The following is a 19,909-nucleotide window of genomic DNA, read 5'->3' as shown; positions in this document are numbered from 1 at the left end:
ATTATTTTATATTTTACTAATGTGATGAGTATTTTAATATCAATGAAAATATTCATAATATTCATGATTGTCTCAGTATGTTTTTCCACCTCAGTCACAAACGTTTCACACCCGTAACACAAATTAATATAAACTTTATTTTGAAATCGGGGTTTTCTCACCTCATGTTACAATAGTGACATGATTGATTATATGAAACGGCACATGTTATGATTTGATTTGTATTTACACAAGACGAACATTCATCAGATCTGTGAACTGAACAGAAGAGAACTGCAGCTCAGTTACATGCAGCGATATTGTGAACTGTCAAAAAGGCCTCAGCTGAAGATTGCTCGACGATCCCTCTGCTCTTATTGTTGTGTATCCTGAGGCCAGGAACAACAAGTCAGTGTCTTTGAAGAACATTTGTTCCTTCTGCGCTAATTAAGGTGTCGAGAAAATCCTGACTTTAGCTTTTTATCTTGTCCTCAAAGCATTCCTCAGTTTTCATATATCCTGCTGAAAAGATTTATTTTAATTTTTCAGAAAAACCAATGAAAAAGAAGATGGATGAATAAGAAAGTCACAGTTCTTCATTCATGATTTACATTGTCAGTGTGACTTTGAGTCTTATATAGTGAACTCACTGTACAACGACACTTCTTATATGTTTTATTAATACAGAGTTTGTTTAAACAAACTCTTTTTAAGTGTCTGTATCATACATGTATATTTTCAGAGGCTTTTATCGAAGCAATTTGATCTTTGCATTCAGTAAAGTATCCATGACTTAGTTCTTAACCTTCCATGTCTACAATATTCCCTCAAACGAAAAGATTGTATTTGCTTCATGTATCGTTTTAGACACAGATTCAAAAAATTCTTCTTCACATATTTGATTTCCTTCAAAACATTTTGGTGTTGAAGTGTTTTGAAGGGAAGCTGATGGGAGTAAAATAACTCTGATCCAAGCTGGTTTTCAGTGGTGTTCGAGTGGAAGTTGTGTAAAACGATAAGATGGAGACAGCGGCTCTTATGAAGTGATTCCTGTTGAGCTGATGTTGAAACTCCACCAGTTACCTGCAGGGAAACCAGAATAAAACAGCAACAAACCAACAAACCAAATTGAACTTATTAAATAAAACATCTGACAGCTCCTTCGCGTGAGCTCGTGAGTTAGTTAACATGCTGTTTAACTGTCTTCATCTGTTCCCTCTGAACAGTATGGATTTTAATCTTTTTAATCAACATGCAGACTTCATATTTTTCTTCTCTGTTCTTTGATTTGTATCCTTTGATTTAAAGTGTTTAATTTGATTTGTTGTTTCTTGAAATGATTTCTGTGTTTTTATTCGCAAAGGTCAATAATACAAATAAAGACATCATTATGGAATACATGGTTGCCAAAGTACTATGTCAAAGTAAGTTTATATTTTTACGGTGTGTTAGATGTAAGTTTTTGATAAACATCATTTGTATATTTAATGTTGTTTTCTATTTCCTGTAAATATTTATTTATTTATAATTACTTTTAAATCAGTTCTCCTTCACATCCCTTCACAAATCGGGCATCTCATCTTTTTCAATTGATTTAAAAGGTGAAATTAAATAAAAACCAATGCAGTGTTTCTTCCTGCAGCCTTGTTCCTCTGACTCTGACGTGTAAAACTCACTTGTGGGGTTACACTGCCACCTTGAGATGCTTTTTCCTTCCTGGGGCAAAACCCAGAGAACCAGCTCCTCTGGGTTTTATGTAGAACATGGCATTCACCACAAGATGGAGGCAGCTGACTGCTCGGTGTTCAGAGCGTGACCCTGCAGGGCAGTGCGTGAGGCGACCACAGGAGGGCGCCACACGCTGCTGTAAAACTGCTCTGGGATGAAATGAAAGTTGCCAGGAAGCCATCAAACCCTTGTCGGCTTTGGCCTCAGAAATCTAATATGAAAATGTGGTTTTCAAATGAGGGCTCCTGCAGATCCAGAGAGTCTTTGAAGACGCGTGTTTTCAGATCACATCAAAAGGTCGGTCAGGTTGGTGAGAGACCAAAGAATGTTTCTCATGCTTTTAAAAGAAAGAGTCGATGTAAATGTTACTTTGACCGGAGGCTGCCTGCGTTTTGCAAAGAAGCCATCGGTGTTGCGTTTCTTCTTGGAGAGGAACTTTCTAATAAAGCGCAGTCAGGCCCCCTCTGAGCCTCGCTGTGATTACTTTGGTTGGTATTGACACATTATCTTCCAACACTTCCCTGTTTTTCAGCATCTGATCGACTGAGGTCTCTCCCTAATGCTGCTTTTCCACTGAGATCCAGGCCGCAGAGTAATTGTCCACGCAGCACCAGGAGTCGCTCTGTCTGACTGTAATTCTATAATATTGGGGTTGGCTATGACAGTAATCCGGGCTCATCATGCGTCGCCAAAACTGTTTCACAAACTCCAATGCATGTATGAAAACTTGAGATTGTGGAAAAGGGGAAGACTCTCGGCCTCTGAAGCTCCTGTCAACAGACTCTTTTAAAGATGAAGAGCTTTTGGGAACATGCAGCAAAAAGTTTATGAATAGCGACGGCTCTCTGAGTTACAGGACCCAGGGGTGGGAAGCAGAAAATGTGGATTTGTGACATGAAGGATTTTCTGTCATCTGATAGTGTTTTTTTTAAATTTCTGACTGACACTAGAACTCAACATCTGGAATTGAATACAAGGGAAACAAATTAAAAACAAGACCTAGCCAGGACCCAATAGTCCCCTGAAATTCAATCACTCAAAACAGCCAGGATGTTTTAAAATCCAGATTCGTGAATTATTCCCAAGGAAAACGGATTCAAATGTAAAATAACACCTCGTAATGTTAACACCTTCAAACATATTCCACACAAAATCTTAGTTTGTATTATGACTTTAAAAAAGGTTCACGTGCTCTGATGTTCAGAAAACACATCACTGTCCTCAGGACTGCCCGATGCTGCTGCTCCTCTTCTCAGCCTCTGTCTGAAAGTCTTGGTTTTAGCTCCTGCCTCTTTAAGACCCCCCCCCCCCCCCCCCCCCCCCCCATTAAAACCCACTCTTTTCTCATTGGCCAGCTGGAACACTGTGTTGTGATTGGTCAAATGCTTGTGTAGGAAATGTCCGGCCTCTGATCTCGCTCTACCTGTCTTTGTTAGGGGGCGTGTCCAGCTAGGCGCTCAGTGTAAATTAAGCAAATGTGGGACATTGTGCCGTTACATGACATCACGATTTCCTGTATAAGCCCGGGAATTGAATGGGTTCTTTCCTGGCCCACGTCCCATCCTTCCACCAAGTTTCGTAGAAATTCCTCAGGTAGTTATTGTGTAATCCTGCTCACAAACAAACCAACAAACAAACAAACGTAGAGGGGTGAAAACATAACCTTCCTCTGCGCAGGTAAAAAGTGACTCATTAGCTGCTTCTACTGACAGATTCTTCATCACCTTTATTCAAAACACCTCCACGTGCCGCATGAGTGTTTGTGCACGTGAACAGAAAGCTGACGCACGACGTCGCCAGCACAAGAGCACGACAGGAGGCAGGATGGGAAAAAAGTAAAAGCAGACTTTGAGCTCTGCATCCTCACAGTGAAAATCAGGCCTGTTCAAAGCACTTCACTGGTGAATCTTTAACGAAAGCCTCAAAGACGAGAGGAGCGCATGAATAGTTTAGCGCTGGCATGTCGATGTCGTGTGCTGCGTGTGAATCGCGGAGAAAACATGCGAGCAGGCCGCCGGCTCAGCCCCTAATTGGGAGATCTCATGCAAAGAACACATTCTAGAACATAACCGTGTTTTGTCTGTTCGAATTTAATTTTAGAGAAGAGGAAACAGACACAAACACATTATGCGCAGTTTCAGGGATGGTGCTTATTGTAATTACACACAAAAGGGAGAAAAACAGGAAAAGCACAACAGCAGACACGCATCACGACCAGCACAAATTAAAAAAAAAACGCTTTTTGGTGTGTGTTGTTTCCTGAGAAGTGGAGCTGATGTATTTCTGCTGTCGTCGCAGAATGAAATGTTCAGACCAATAAAGTGAAACATGATGAATGTGATTTCCAGACAGAAGCAGGAGGGATGTGAGTCACACAAAATGTTTCCCCAACACCTCAAAGAATTTGAACTTTCATAAAATCCTTTTTGATGCTGAATAAATTACAGGTAATCTCGTAATATACGAGGACAAGTGATTTTTTTTTTTTATGACACAAACCATCCAAACAGCTACGTTTAGCTGTTGTTTTTGTTTTTGTCTCAGATGATGTTTGTCATCATCGGATGTTTTATGTACGAAGAGGAGGAAGATTTCCGGACTCTGAGGGAGGTTGAAGGACCATTTCACACATTTAAATCTTTTCATCTCTAACTGGTCGTTGTCTTAGTACATTTGCTTAATGGATCCCAGTACGCACGTTTCCCAAAATGCATCTTGACATATTTAGTTTAGGAATCTTCGATGTGGAGGAAGGTTTGTTTTCTTTCCCCAAATACAGTTTTTCTTAAAAAGATGCGACTAATGTGCTGCTGTTTCCTCAGAAAGTACAAAAACACTTATCGTCACCAAAAAGGAGAAGTTTGTTCTGTGGCAAAATTAAACATTATAACAAAATTAGGTTAACTTGATATCATGCAAACACTGAATGATTTACATGTGGTAGAAGACTTTCTGAACGCTAACACTGTACAGAAAATCATCAATAAACTCCTCACATGTACATAAACAGGTAAACTTGTTTGGCTTCACCACGACTGGTTAGGAGGGAGGCTAAGCTGCAGATTTGTGGACGCAAAGACCTGTTTATCCCTGTTCCCGAGACAGTCAGGCCCATTCAGCACAATCTCCGCCATTTACCTCCAGTCTATTTCTGTGACATATTTACGCCCACGCGTCAGGCTCCGTGAATCTACCTGTGTTAGGCCCACGCTGAATAATTTACACAGGAAGCCTTTGGAAATAAACATTTGCACTTATTACGAGTCGCACACACACAAACAAACACACACACACACACATGCATGTGAGAGCAACAGAAGTCATATAAGAGCGTGCACACACACACACACACACACACAGAAGGCATTCATAGCAGGAGGTAATAACATAGTGCTGCTTTCGAGAGGCCGGCCACAGTTCTGCGGGCAGGGAGGGTACATACAGGAGACCTTATTGCTCTATATGTTTATAACGCTGCCATGGAAAAACAAGAGGCTCGGCCACAGGCATTTCCTCAGTTCCTGTCTCCCCTGTCACCTCTCCAAGTCTGTGTGGGAGGGAGGGGCTGAGCGTTTGTAACAGAGCCCATCACATGTCACACTTCATCATTCAGGCATCCTAATTGTTCTTTCTCTTTCTGCATATATTCCATCTCAACTCCCCTTTTCACCAGCCGCCTCTCGTTTCTCTGCCCAGCCTGAATATTTGTTACCGTCCATTGACTGGATTCCTCAGCGTCGACCCCGGCAGTCAACAAGTCTTACTTGCTTGAAATGTTGATTTAGTGTAATGTTAAAGATGTGGGGATTCAGACATAAATATTTGGTGCATTGTATTGTTTGGTTTGACCTTCGTCTCGCTCTCTACCCGCTGCTCGTATTGCAGCGGCCACCAAGGAGGTTTAGCTTTATTGAACCGCTGCACAGTTTCCGAGTTGCTTTGCAGCTGCTTTCGATTTCTAAAATAAAAATGTATCGTCTGATTGAAGCTGGGAAATTGTTGATTTTCAGAACCTCATGATTTTGACTCCTTTGTTGATCCACCTTCATGTCGTCGAGCTTGTCTGAACTGAAGTGGCCCACGTTGTTGAAAGAGTCTGTGAATAAAGATGGACGACGTGACGTCTCCCCAAAGGTGAAGCCAAGCATCTCATTCCCCTCCTTTATATTTCATAAACACTGCCTCCTCCATGTTAGTGGATGGGACATGGACCAAAAGTACAGAATACTCGTATTAAATTTTCTCGGATGACTTATGATGCTTCTTCAAGTGTTCAGGGTTTCATTCTTGGATAGTGAGAGGAAGTGGAAACACGGAGGCCATCTTCATTAATTAATCTTATGATCGGTAATTGTTCTGCAGACCGCAAATCCCAACTGACATCGGGACAGGTCGACATTTATGTAAGTGGTCACACCTAAGGACAATTTAAAGTTTCGAATTAACCAGCCTGCATGTGATGGACTGTGGGAGGAAGCTGGAGTACCTGGAGAGAACATCTGGAGAACATCCAAATAGAACGTAGAAGACAGAATTCCTGCAGCTTGTGATGCAGCGAGTAACGTGCTCTGAAGAGAAGCTTTTTGCTCTGTGACAAGGGAATAAACACTTTAGCTTTTTAGATGTCGCCTCATTCAAACCAGTTTGTTTCAAGTTAACAGAGGCCTTTGGCACAGTTATAGAAAACAGATACATCAGGCTTTATACGGGCACAGTGTACAATGGCCTGACAGGACCACAGCTTGGCCGCTTTAAATGGATGTTCCTGTGAGTGTTGAAATCCATGGTTACCCCAGCAAAGCACCAAAACCTTGACAAAAGCCAATCTGGTATCCGTGTGTAATTTTTTCATTATGCTAACTTTTACTACAGGATGTGTAATGTCCTGTTCCAACTTTTCATGAAGGCAAGAGTGTTACAGGCGTTGTAACGTTTTTTTTTTTTTGTGGATGAAAAAGTTCTGCAAAGTTAAAAAGCCTAAAGTCTGTGGTAAAGGAAGCAAGCAACAGAAAACCCTGAAGCTCCTCCTGAACACCTCGTCAGTCGGGTTAATGCTTCCGGGGTCTCGTGATGTCACAAACCAACCACATTTGCATAACGCACCAGACACACCCCCTAACAAAGCCGGGTAAAGCGAGAGCGGCTGGCTGACATTTCTTAACGCCATTGGAAGCAGTTGACCAATGACAACAGAGTGTTCCAGTTTAAAGAGACAGGAGCTAAAAACCAAGTGTTTGAGACGGAGGCTGAAAAGAGGAGCAGCAGCGATGAACAGTTTGAGGACAGTGACGTGTTTCCTGAACATTAGAGCACGTGAACCTTGTCAAGTGATGACACTAATTCAAATCATGAACCTTGTGCAGTGGTTAGCACGGTCGCCTCACAGCAAGAAGGGTTAGGTGTTGAGTTTGCATGTTGTCCAGGTACTCCTGCTTCCTCCCGCAGTCCAAACACGTACAGATTGGGATGATTCGAGGAAATCGTCCGCAGGTGTGAATGCGAGTGATTGTTTGTCTCTATATGTCGGACCTGTTAAACGCTGGCGACCTGTCCAGGCTGTACCCCACCTCTTGCCCATTGTCAACTGGGAATCGCTCCAGCTACGACCCTCAAAGGATAAAGCTTCAGTTTCAATCTGACATGAATTTCATTTTAAAGCGCACCGAGCTAACCCTCGATGAGACGATAAACTCTGATCTGAGCTTTTATATTTCTGGCTGAATTCATTTCTTTTAGTTCCGTTTTCATTTCTTTTCCTATCTCAGCTCTATTAAACTTAAAGTTCAAGGACGCAGCGAGCAGAGGAAATCAAAGTTGTTGTAAATGATAGCGTCGGCCTATAATGTGAATGTAAATAACAGCTGAAATCACGTCACGTTTAATTATTTTCAGACACAGCTCGCCTCTGTTCGTCTCTGCTCCTCTGAAACCAGCTCTGTGTTTGCGATCCAGAGGATAATTAGGCCTCGGAGCGTGGCGGTGAATGTTTGGTCTCGCTCCACTTTAAAGAGAATGCTACTTTTTGGATGCTGTAGTTTCAGCGTATACAGTGCATCCCTTAAAAAGGCAGAACTGTAGCCGCTCGTGCCTCTCATGTGCCATCCAACTTTAAAACACAGCTTTGCGAGCTCAGTCTTCTTCAAAGCCTTCTTCTCTTTCTTCTTTTCCGCCTCTGGATTTTTTCCGGCCCCCTCGCTGCCAGCTCCGACTCGGCTGCCTCGACATGATGAGTGGAGCTGAGTGAAGAAGTTGGGTGGAAGGCTTTAAAGGAACTGGAGCTAATTCATGAAACAAGCCACTGTCTAAAAAAGCTGAAAAAGTAGCATGAAAAACAGAGAACAGGCCGTAAAAATGGAACAATGAGCTGCGGGTGTTTTGTGTGGTGATCACGTTCCTGCTTGGACTCTCTTTGACTTGGCTAATGGCTTTTTTTGTGTGTCTTTAACGGTTGAAATGTCATGAACTGAGACCACTGTTACTCTAATCGTCTTCTGTCTGCAGCCTCATCGAAACAGTTCCCTCGCTGTGAGCCTGCGGAGCGAAGGCCGAGCGACGGAGGCGTTTCAACCGCCGGCATCCAGAAAACCTTACGTTTAGGGTGGTCCAACCCGCCACCTCCAGACCGCGTCCTCCTGGCTCTCCTCTTCATGTGGCTCTCGTTCCACCTCCCCATCCCTCCCTCCCTTCCCCCCTTCCCCCTCTCTCTCTCTCTTTCTACACAACCCATCTCACAAAAAGCCCCTCACACGAGGAACAAAGTTTCACCGGCCCTCATTTGTTGACTTCTCTGGCAGACGTTGGTCTTTTAAGGATAAAAAACAAATCCTGTTTGTTGAGCTCGGAGGTGGGAGACTGTCGGAGACTTTTGGCTGCCTGCTCTTAACACTGCTGCTCTGGACTTTGACTGGCTGAGGTAACTCATGTTGGCTCAGTGCTTTCCCGTCTCTAAGCCCAGTTCACAACAGAAACTCACAGTAGACAATTCTGTTTTCAAACTGGTGCAACATTTACTCTGCATTTCATTTAAAAATGCAACAAAACGCCTGAAGTGCACATGACTCCAGAGTTTTAAAGCCGCTAAAACGACGAAGTTGGGAAACGCTGTTGGTCCCGTTTTAGTTTGAAAACTCCGGAGCTGCGAGATGTTTGGAAACGATGACGCAGACGCTCACAACCTCTTGCTGATTGGGTCTTTTCAGTCAAACGTAGCCTTCGCTGATTCGTCAGGCTCCTGTCACGTGAAAAGAACCAGCATCAGTCTCAGCTACATTGTCTTTTCTAACAGATGCAGTTAAATTTATGTGTGTCAGAGATGAGATATTATTCAAGCCATCTGCAGTAATTCCCATAACCAGCAGGACATGCATGTCAGTTTTCAGGTGTGTTAGCATGGACCCTGATCCATTTCCTGTTTTATAGCCCAGGGAGCTCTGAACAAAAGCATCTCCATTAGTGTTACTCCCGTTGATCAGAGAAGACAAGAAGTGACGCGAGGTAAAAGTAGAAATCTGGATCATTTTAGAAAAAGAATCAGTGAGAATATGAGTTAATGTGAGATGACGGAAACACTGCTTCTTATCACAGTATACATTTGCAACAGGAGCTGCCAGGTGGGTTTTCTGGCAGCGTCTGAGGACAAATCTGTCCCAGATTTATGTCCAATGGGACGTTTTCCAAATTACTGTTTCCTCCTCTGCCGACATGTTGCTATCAGATGTGACAATTCTGCCGCCTGCAACTCTGGGATGTGATTCTCTCTGCCACACTACAACAATGCTCATATTTCAGCTTTGTTTTTAAAATGCATTGGTGTAATATATCTGCACCTGATGACACCAATAAACGATATAAAGTAAAAACCCACAGAGCCGTATACTGAACCTTAACACCAACCATCTGATGCTCACTCAGACCCATTTACACGTAATCACATCGTGCATCTCAGATATGAACAAACAGCCGAATGTAAATCCATCCATTTCTTGACTCTCAGAAACATTCAAGATTGTTTGAAATCTGGATCTGATCCTTGGAAGATGGTTTTCTATCTATGACGCCATTCAGAAGGTGCAAATGCTGATAAAGGTGCGAGATCCTTGATCAGTGCAACCACTATCTATAGGAGTAGCATGAGTAATACGCTTTTATTTTAAAAAAACGGAAACCATCTCTATTCAGACGAGCGTTTAAGGACAATGGCAGAAATCATCTCCATCATACCGGCAGTTTGCTTGAATAACAGCTCACCGCCTGCACACGGGTTACCAGAAAATGTAGAATTTAACTGAACTGAACAGAATTTCAAAAGCTGCTGGCAAAGACAAAGAGGTCAGCAACGTTTGTTGAGACGAGGCTGATAAATCAAGCGTCTGGATCAGATTCTGCTCATCCAGAATTAAATGAAACCCACAGTTTTCACAACACAAAACGGGTCCAGCCGCGTTTCTCAGTGTTTGGGATTTGAAAACGTTAAACTTTGAACTAAATTCATACTAAGGTGACAGAATCGTTAAAATATTCACTTGTGAGTGTTGATCTCACTGGTTCACAAGTGGGTCCTGTAATAACTGAATGCAAACCAGTCCATCACGACACTGTCACTATCCGGGTCGTCGCCGCACATTTGATACTCGTGGTGATTATTTCTGAGCTGGTTCGGATCCTAATGATCAGCCTCGATAAGCCATCTCCTCCCACTCCCAAAATGTGGAGAGTGTGAGGTTGTATTATTTCTGGAGCCGTTCCCATGGCCCAAGCCTGTGCAGCACACCCTGGATTTCATGGAGCTCTCAGGCCGTAACCTCAAGAACAATGTGGGGTGCTGTGCTGATGCTGGGGACCAGGCGAGCCCAGCTGCCCCCACCTGCCAGCAGCTTTACTGACCGGGCCCCTCACTGGCCCCTGGGGCTGTTTCTTCACTGGAGGAGACATTCAATTTATCATTCGATTTTATTTGTGAATTAAGGTTTGAAGTGAGTTGACAAGTTGAAGATTTAAACCATTTCATGTGTCTTTAGCAAAGCCAGTTTTTATGGGTTGGTTTTAAAAGGCAAGTTGACCCTGAGCAAACTTTATTTGGTCAAACCTGCAGGATCAAGTGTTCTGCATTACAGATTTTACATATCAGTTTTGTAGTGTGTGGAATTACCACCATGTATTGGAAATGGATTTTAAATAGCAAATGTCCCATTTAGCATTTTTGGGGATTTACATTTTTGGATGAACTAAAAAATGAAAAGTAGAATCAGACGATAAGATGACTTCAAGAATATTAGTTTACGAGATGGACATTTATATATTTTGCAGGACTGATGTGCCTCATCCTTCATGGGCATCAAGCTGGGGGAGGAGGGGCCTCAAAGTGGGGTGCGGAGGTGTGGTGATCCTTCACTCAGCTGTCGACACACACACACACACACACACACACACACTGACACACAGACACACACACACACACACAGGCAGCCATAAACTTGTACACATCCTTACATGTTTGAAGACTCCCATTCCCTTAAGTTTAGGGAATGAAGTAGAGGGAACAAAGCCCTGACATATAGAATATGCATCTTCAGCTATGATGGAATCATGGGCGTAGTCTTCAATACCACTGACAATGAAAATGCAACAAATTAGTGGGATGAAAAATGGAAACATGTGAAAAATGTCTTTGCTAAATATATTTTTTAAATGAGGAAAATCATTTACACTGAAGAAATGTATCTTAAATTGTGTTTTATTGCAAATAAATTGTGTGCAAATGATTATTTGATCCGTTTAAAAAGTGAAAATGACATGAAAGACAAAGAAACATCCCTAACATCACATCACATCACATTTCAATTAGCTGACGCTTTTATCCAAAGCGACAATAAGAGCATCAACCATGAGAGAACAAACCCAGAACAACAAGAATCAAGTACAATTTGCTTCAAGAAAGCCAAACTACAAAGTGCTATATGTAAGTGTTATATAAGTGCTACTAGATATATATAGGTGCTACTAAACAGATATAGAAGTATATATTTTATCTTTTATCCAAGGTGAAGTCTGACGAGATGTGTCTTTAGTCTGATCATCCAGATGATTTAATGCCTTATTGTCTTATCTGATTCAAGGTCAAGTCTTTTAACTGTGTTGAACAACAACCTTTTTCTCTCCAGATTTCACAAGTGAGATCGTTTATTTCAAAAGTTTAAATCATAATCACTGTCAGCTACATGCCAACATTCATTGTTGCCAGTGTTTGGGATTTGTTCTTGTTTTGTTCTTGTTGTCTTCCTCTTCCTCTTAACTGCTGGAACGACTGCGAAACAGAGATCTACATAAAGCAAATGCCCCAACTACTTGGATACGTATGAGGAGACTTAGATGGCCAAGGCTCAGAAGACTGCGAACAAAGCTTTAATAACCTGCGAGAGACAAGATGAGACAAACCGTTATTTTTTAAACAATCGACAAACTGAAGGTCAAAACATTTAGATACATTTTTATTGAAATATAATCTGGACGAGTGGAATGTCACTCAGTAAAGCTCTGCCACAGTCCCCTTATGAAACCACACTTAAAGGTTCAATGTGTAGAATCTAGTGACATCTAGTGGTGAAGTGTCAGGTTGCAGCTGAACACCCCTCACCTCACCCTCCCCTTCCAAACATGAGAGAGAACCTGTGGCAGCTTCCGTCGTCATAGAAACTCAAAAGGTTTAGTTTGTCCAGTCTGGGCTACTGTAAAAAACATGGCTGCCTCCATGGAGAGGACCTGCTCCTGATGTAAATATGAAGTATTTAAATATAAAGTATATTCATATAAAGTATTTAAATATAAACGACCCATTCTAGGGCTAAAGAAAAACAACAATTCGTACAATTTAGATGAAACACACTAGTGGAAGCATCACTAGGATTATTGTATATTCAATTTCTGCCAATAGATCCTTTCACCTAAATCTTACACACTGGACCTTTAATGGCTGTGAGATGGTTGGTTGAACATTCTGGATTATTATGTATACGACACAGTGAAGGTGACAGATGAACCCAGTGATTAAAGAGTTTGTTCATCTTCCTGTAGTGTTTGAAATATCACAATGGACTCACATCTGCATGTATTCAGTTGCACTAGATTGTGTTAAATAAATAAATAGATAAATAGATAAAGGGCTCAATAAAATGAGTTTTAACTACATCTGTTCTGCTGTGATTCCAGTTGAAATGTTTCAGAAGCTTGTTTACTCTATTATAAATCATGTTCTGATTCATTCTGTTCACATGGCATCTGAGTTTATTATAAACACGATTGTTCATAATGTAAAGATGTGGTTTCCCTGTGGGCTGCAGAAACTGAACTAAACAAACTAAAGTTTACCTGATTAAACCTGTTTATAAAACAGATTTACCAAACAATAACATTAAATTACTATTACTACTATTTAAAGATGTATCTTCCACATTATTAATCAGTATTTCCTCTGCAATAGCCTTTCAGAATATTTATATTCCTCTCGAGGGTCATTTTAATCGTTTCCACACATTTCACGCTCTATATATTTGCTTTATTTTGATTTATTTATATTCATATTAATTTAAAGTAGAGTTTACAATTAAACAGTATAATATCAAGCCTCATTTACATTTTATGTAATAAGGGTTTGATAACGACACCATAGGAATATATATCAGCTGATGTATTAGTATCAGAAATGTTTTATATCCCCAATATCAGTATCTCCACTACATGCACTTCAGATAACTATTAGGAATCCTGTCTCTTTGATTCTTTGAGTCATATCAGAGTTGTAGAGAGAGCTTCTCAGTTAGCGGAGCGTTCAAGACCATGACTCACTTTGTGGAGAAAACAGAAAGGAAGACTCGTCTGCTGTCAATCGCCTTTTAAAAAACACAACATCTACCCACTAATTTTGCTGTGGAAGAGTTAACGAGGTTAACGAACCCAACAGTTAGTTACACACCTGCCGAGACTCTGCCTTGCCGTATCGCATCTCGATAGCAAAGTGCTTGCTGTTGTACTTGACAACGCCGTACGTTAGCTCGCTGCCCACCATCTCACAGGCCTCCTTCACTATGATGGAAGGATCACGAGCCTTGTACTTTTCATCCAGCAGATTGTTGACCTGGAAATGGGGAATGGCGACCACGTCGGCGAGCTTCTCACGCTTCACCTCTGCTTTGGCGTTCAGAAGCCGACCACCTGTGTGTTTTATAGAAAAGACAAACGGGAAGAACAGGGAGGCAAAGAAAGAGGAAAGGAGGAAGGTGCCATCATGAAATACACGTCATGTCCATGTGATATTCTAACGTGAATATAGTTATCACTTCACTCACCCTCGTTAACTAAATGAACCACTTCATTCTCTCCGATGTAGACGGCCCAGTGCTGATAGCCCCAACGGAAGATCTCGATCAGGTCTCCTGGTTTTCCTTTAAACTAAAAAGAAACATTAAAATACAAATAAAAATAATAAAGTGTACATGTAGTCAATGTAAATGTGCAGTGATCAAAGTGCTCTTCATCGTGGCTTCCTGTTGTATTTGTTTGTGTGCACGAGCACGAGGGTCATACGACGACACAGCCCTGCCACAGGTTGACGTACGAAAGAAACTCCACTAATGTATCAGGACTTGGAGGAAAGTTTACTTGAGTCGTTTTTGGCGTTCAAGCATTAAATCATCAGAGGTGAAGACAACAAGAAGTTCTGTTGAAGTTGTGAAGAAGTTGAGGCAGCATTAAATCAGAAAGTCCAAACTCTGCAGTTCTAGTTTTCACTCTGCAAACGAACCAAACCACGGTTCAGTTTGACCCTGAACGCCTCTTTTGGTCGGAGGAACCTTTCACACCTGATATTTAAATTCAGACAAAGCTGAAAAGTCAAAGGGTCGTGAACAAACCAGGAAGGTGTGAAAGTGTCTTTAGAAACTAACCTGTTGTGGTTATTGTACAGATAATTTCAAACAAGATATTTTTACCTCCAGTATTTTAATTTATTTCCATTACAAAGACCGATCTTTATGTTCATGTATTTTACTTTTTTCATCACTTTGTGGACACAAGGACTTTAACTGTCAATAACTCACTTTAGTTAATAGTTAACATTTAATTATTTATTATGTCGACCTTTTGACCTTATTTATATTACATCTCTCTCTCTGTTTCACTTTCTCTCTCTCTCTCTCTCTCTCTCTCTCTCTCTCTCTTTCTTTCTTTCTTTCTACTTCTTTGTCTCTCTCTCTCTCTCTCTCTCTCTCTCTCTCTCTCTCTTTCTTTCTTTCTTTCTAACTCTTTGTCTCTCTCTCTCTCTCTTTCTCTCCTCCTTTTGTTTCTGAAATGCTCTGGGGTCTCATTCATAAAACAATGAGTAGGATTCATACTAAAAGTGTATGTGCACAAAAGCCGGAAATGGCGTACGCCAAAGAAAATTCCGATTCACACCTGAACGCAATGTTCGCTTTATAAATCACAGTCCACCTGGAAACGTTCGTACGTGGATCTGCTTCCAAATCCGCCCTCCACACGCTCACTTTCAACCATAAATGGTCAATGCAAAGCACGGCATGAATATTAAATTATGCTGCTGACCAATGGGTTTCCACCGTGAGTCCTGACAGAGTCACGGCATCAAGCGATGAGAAGAGGAAGCAAAACTTTCTGACACTGACATCGAGGTGTTTGTTAGTGAGGTGGGGGTGAAGAGCGATTCATGGGACAGCAGTGATGTCACTAATAAAGAAAATACACTGATACTCTGCTGCTGCTGCTGTTAACACACTGTGTGAGAGTGAAGACGATAGAAAGAACCGAGCCTGAAATTAAAAAAGATCCAATTCAAAGGTGGAGGCAAAAAAAACACCCTCTCAGAATATGAGGGAACTTGTTGTATCTCATTGTTGGGCCATGGTTCTTTGTGAAACCACACTTCGGCCTACATGTTCAGTCAAGGCCTGAAGCCGCATGTTCCTCCAAGACTCAGTCTCCCAGGGGCCATCAAAAACCAGAGCAAGGAACTCGGTCTCCCAGGGAGCATCAGAGGTGTGAAAACCCCCCAGGGGACACAGGTTTCAACTCCCATTGGTCAGTCTGGACCCCATGACCTGTGAGGTCACCGGGCCAATATAAGTCAGGTTCTCCAACTCTTTCTGTCTTTTTTTCTACACTCCCTCCAAGGAGAGAAGGCTGTGGAGCCTCTTCTCCAGCTCACATCTTCTCTTCCCATCCAACTCTTCGAGAGGAGCACAAAGGTGCAGCTTCCAGCTCATCTCACCAAGGAAACCTCCTCGCCCTCCAAGCTCTACTAACGTCCTAGCAGCGACTCGATGTCCTGCTTGCAAACTTCAGCCAGCAACTTGTAAAGGTCACCTAAGTTCACCTGATGTACAGGAAATGTGTTAGGGAGGACAGATAAATCTGTGCCTTTTTGTCTACATGTTTTATAAGTGCTGTACATAGCCCAAACTGTCAGAGGCCTTAAGGTATAAGGACAAGGGAAGGGATCTCCATATATAATTTGTTTATTGAATGTGTTATGGTGTATGTATTTGTTTCTTTAACACCAAAATGTGATAAATGAGGGGAAGTGATGGCACGGCAGGGGGGGGGTTGTTTTGGTGTATGCGGGCCGGCAGAGGACCAGCCACGTTCCAGTCGACAGCGGTCCGGAAGACCTACAAGGGATTACTTCCGAAAACGGGATTATTTGCCTGGGTGACTTGCAAGGATTTCCGCAAGGACAGAACAATTTTTCTGGCCGCTCAGAGGTGGAGAGGATAGCGCGGACCCAGTTTGGTATTGTTTGCGGCATCTCGCCACGCCACACCGGCATACATTTCTGCTTTGGGACGTTCGGGGATTGTATGAACGGGGGGCTGGGGAAATATTGATGTATGGGATTGGTGTAAATTGTGGTGTTATGTTCACGTTTTCAGCTTTGTTGGCGGGCACACGTCCAGGGGGTACGTGGGTTTGATTGGGTTGGGTGTCAATACAGACCATTGTATACAACATCTCTGTGTTTATTTCGTTTATATATATATTATTTCATATGTGATGGGGCCGATAACAAGGTTATCGGCCTTGTAGAAAGAGTATTCGTTTATTGTAAATTGTCAGGCGGCGGCGTCCGTACACAGCGGGACAGGTCCGCCCGTGCTCCTTTTTAAAATAGTGTAGTGACTTTCCCCTTCCAACGAAACGAGGCGAATTGTTACAAACTGAGCTACACAGCTCAACAGAAACCAGCAAGACGACACAAAACTGCGAACTGCACAGCAACTTCCCTTTTCCCCTTTCTACGGACTGGTAACACAACTGGGCTTAATAATTATACTAGGCTAAGCAAGACTGTTTATTCGATTCTGTGTGAGGTTTATAAGTTTGATTTGTGGTGTTGTGATGTTTTGGGTACAAGTTATTGAGAAAGTAATGTTAGTCTGTTATGCTCTTCACAGTCTTTCGTTGCATCCAATCTAGTAACTTCCTCTAATTTGGCACACACACACAGACACACACAAACACACACACACAGACACACACACACACACACAGACACATGCATAACTCTTCACCTCATTATCTCTACAGGTCGTAAACATTCCAATAGGGGGGAGGGTGTTATCTCTTTGGCCAGCGACCATCTTGAAAGCACGCTGACTCACACAGACACACACACATGTATACACACATACCTATCTTTGTTTAGCAATTAGACCGTTAGTAATTTGTGTTTTTATACTTTATTATATTCATAATAAATGTTTTTCTTTCACAAATGTTTTGTCATTAATGTTGCATAAGTGAATTTTGCCAACCTCTACACTGTCAAGAACTCCATATCCTTCAACTTAGCTAACTATCTATATGGTAATTTTGGTTATAGTTATTAATTTAATTGTTAATCAGAGTTCCAAATTTGTAGTTATAACCTTTATGAGACTTTATTCAATAAATTGGCTATCTTTTCCCTTCCTTTGAAGGGTGGTGCCCCGAGGTAACTTTAATCAATTAAAGTTATTATTTAATATTAATAATAAAATATTAATATTTAATATTTTATTTTGATAACCAAATTTATTGAATGCCGAAAGGCACACCATTTTATGGTATCACGTTTAATGCATTATGGCACAACATCATGCTCATATTTTAATCATCAAAAACTGCAGGATTATTAAATTCAGTGACAGCTGTGATGTCCCCTCTCTATAGAATTTAACAGAATTATCATTATATGCTCGTGTTTGTACTGGGATGGTTCGGTTCCGTCGGTCGATCTGTGTGATACTGGACTGAGTTCAGCACACAGATCACAGATCAATAGAATCTATATCAGCTGATCAGACATCGCTGAACCCTCATTTCCTCCTCGTCCTTCCATTCGCGTGCACACATCCCGCAGAATCACGCACCAGTGTCACGTCAGTATTTATTTATTTAGAGCATCGGACCGATTCCCTCACATCAGTGGATCCTCACCTCCACTCTGGGGTATTATTTGGAAAGTTTCTTCATTTCTTGTAAGTGATCTCCAGGTTGCTCTGTGCGCCTGATGGCACAGTCCCGTTCACTGCAGTGATCTGATGATACACGCGCATTGTCAGAAGATATTATTAAAACCTATTAATGACTCGGCTACGTAACTCCGCTGTTTAATGGAATCTGAACGTAATTTGCTGTAAGTTGTTTTATATATTTTTTAATTAAAAGGTTCTTGTGGAAGAGAAATGTCGCGCGAGCACAACTAAAGCTGTTGGTTTTAATGTAAATGATGAAGTGGATCAATAATCTGGCTTCAGTTCACCACCTCACGTCTGCGTCGCCACTTTCCCGTCTCCAAAACGTTCGTACGCATGGGTCAGAGTTTGTGTGGAAATACGCAAATTTTCCCGTCAAGTTTGTTTTTATAAATCCCAACATTTGCGTGAGAAGTGGCGTACGCATGTTTCAGGCCCTGTTTTGAGCGTACGCAGCGGTTATAAATGAGACTCCTGATCAGTCATTATATATCTTCTCCTTTGTTAGATCTGTTTTTGTCTTTGTTCAGGTCCGATTCTGTTCAGTTACATTTGGTTAAAGTTTATAAAACTTAAGTTCTGTTCAGTCGACCCCTTATGGACCAGAACTCTGTATTTTGTTCACCTTCAGGTAAATAAAACCCTTTATTGTTAAAAACCATTCATAATATTTATATTCCTCTCGAGGGTCATTTTAATCGTTTCCACACATTTCACGCTCTATATATTTGCTTTGTTTTGATTTATTTACATTCATATTAATTTAAAGTACAGTTTACAATTAAACAGTATAATATCAAGCCTCATTTACATTTTATGTAATAAGGGTTTGATAACGACACCATAGGAATATATATCAGCTGATGTATTAGTATCAGAAATGTTTTATATCCCCAATATCAGTATCTCCACTACATGCACTTCAGATAACTATTAGGAATCCTGTCTCTTTGATTCTTTTGAGTCATATCAGAGTTGTAGAGAGAGCTTCTCAGTTAGCGGAGCGTTCAAGACCATGACTCACTTTGTGGAGAAAACAGAAAGGAAGACTCGTCTACTGTCAATCGCCTTTTAAAAAACACAACATCTATCCACTAATTTTGCTGTGGAAGAGTTAACGAGGTTAACGAACCCAACAGTTAGATACACACCTGCCGGGACTCTGCCTCGCCGTATCGCATCTCGATACCAAAGTGCTTGCTGTTGTAAGTGACAAGGTTGTACTGTAGCTCGTGGCCCACCATCGCACAGGCCTCCATCACTATGATGGAAGGATCATGAGCCTTGTACTTTTCATCCAGCAGATTGTTGACCTGGAAATGGGGAATGGCGACCACGTCGGCGAGCTTCTCACGCTTCACCTCTGCTTTGGCGTTCAGAAGCCGACCACATGTGTGTTTTATAGAAAAGACAAACAGGGAGGCAAAGAAAGAGGAAAGGAGGAAGGTGCCATCATGAAATACACGTCATGTCCATGTGATATTCTAACGTGAATATAGTTATCACTTCACTCACCCTTGTTAACTAAATGAACCACTTCATTCTCTCCGATGTAGACGGCCCAGTGCTGATAGGGCCCACGGAAGATCTCGATCAGGTCTCCTGGTTTTGCTTCAAACTAAAAGGAAACATGAAAATACAAATATAAATAATAAACTGGACATGTAGTCAATGTAAATGTG

General features: G+C 41.6%; 1 protein-coding gene and 1 long non-coding RNA gene across 2 annotated transcripts in view; one reads left to right on the top strand and one right to left on the bottom strand.

The window, feature by feature from the left end:
* The first annotated feature begins 3,597 nt into the window (after positions 1–3,597).
* Positions 3,598–12,061, top strand: LOC117755493. Its single transcript, XR_004612601.1, has 3 exons — positions 3,598–3,608; positions 4,063–4,072; positions 11,882–12,061. It is a non-coding gene; the product is annotated as an uncharacterized LOC117755493 (long non-coding RNA).
* Positions 12,062–13,967: 1,906 nt separating this feature from the next.
* LOC117756496 overlaps positions 13,968–19,909 on the bottom strand; it is a 105,031-nt gene continuing 99,089 nt past the window's right edge. Inside the window, exons 25-26 of the mRNA XM_034577042.1 lie at positions 19,379–19,540; positions 13,968–14,151 (exon numbers count right to left, since the gene is read on the bottom strand). Of these exons, the coding sequence (XP_034432933.1) occupies positions 14,041–14,151; positions 19,379–19,540 (273 nt within the window). The 3' untranslated portion in view covers positions 13,968–14,040. The remainder of the gene's footprint in view (positions 14,152–19,378; positions 19,541–19,909) is intronic.

The sequence above is a fragment of the Hippoglossus hippoglossus genome, chromosome 22 (assembly GCF_009819705.1).
Source record: "Hippoglossus hippoglossus isolate fHipHip1 chromosome 22, fHipHip1.pri, whole genome shotgun sequence".
NCBI lineage: Eukaryota > Metazoa > Chordata > Actinopteri > Pleuronectiformes > Pleuronectidae > Hippoglossus > Hippoglossus hippoglossus.
The sequence above is the reverse complement of the archived record's forward strand: the minus strand, read 5'-3'. Positions and strand labels throughout refer to the sequence as shown.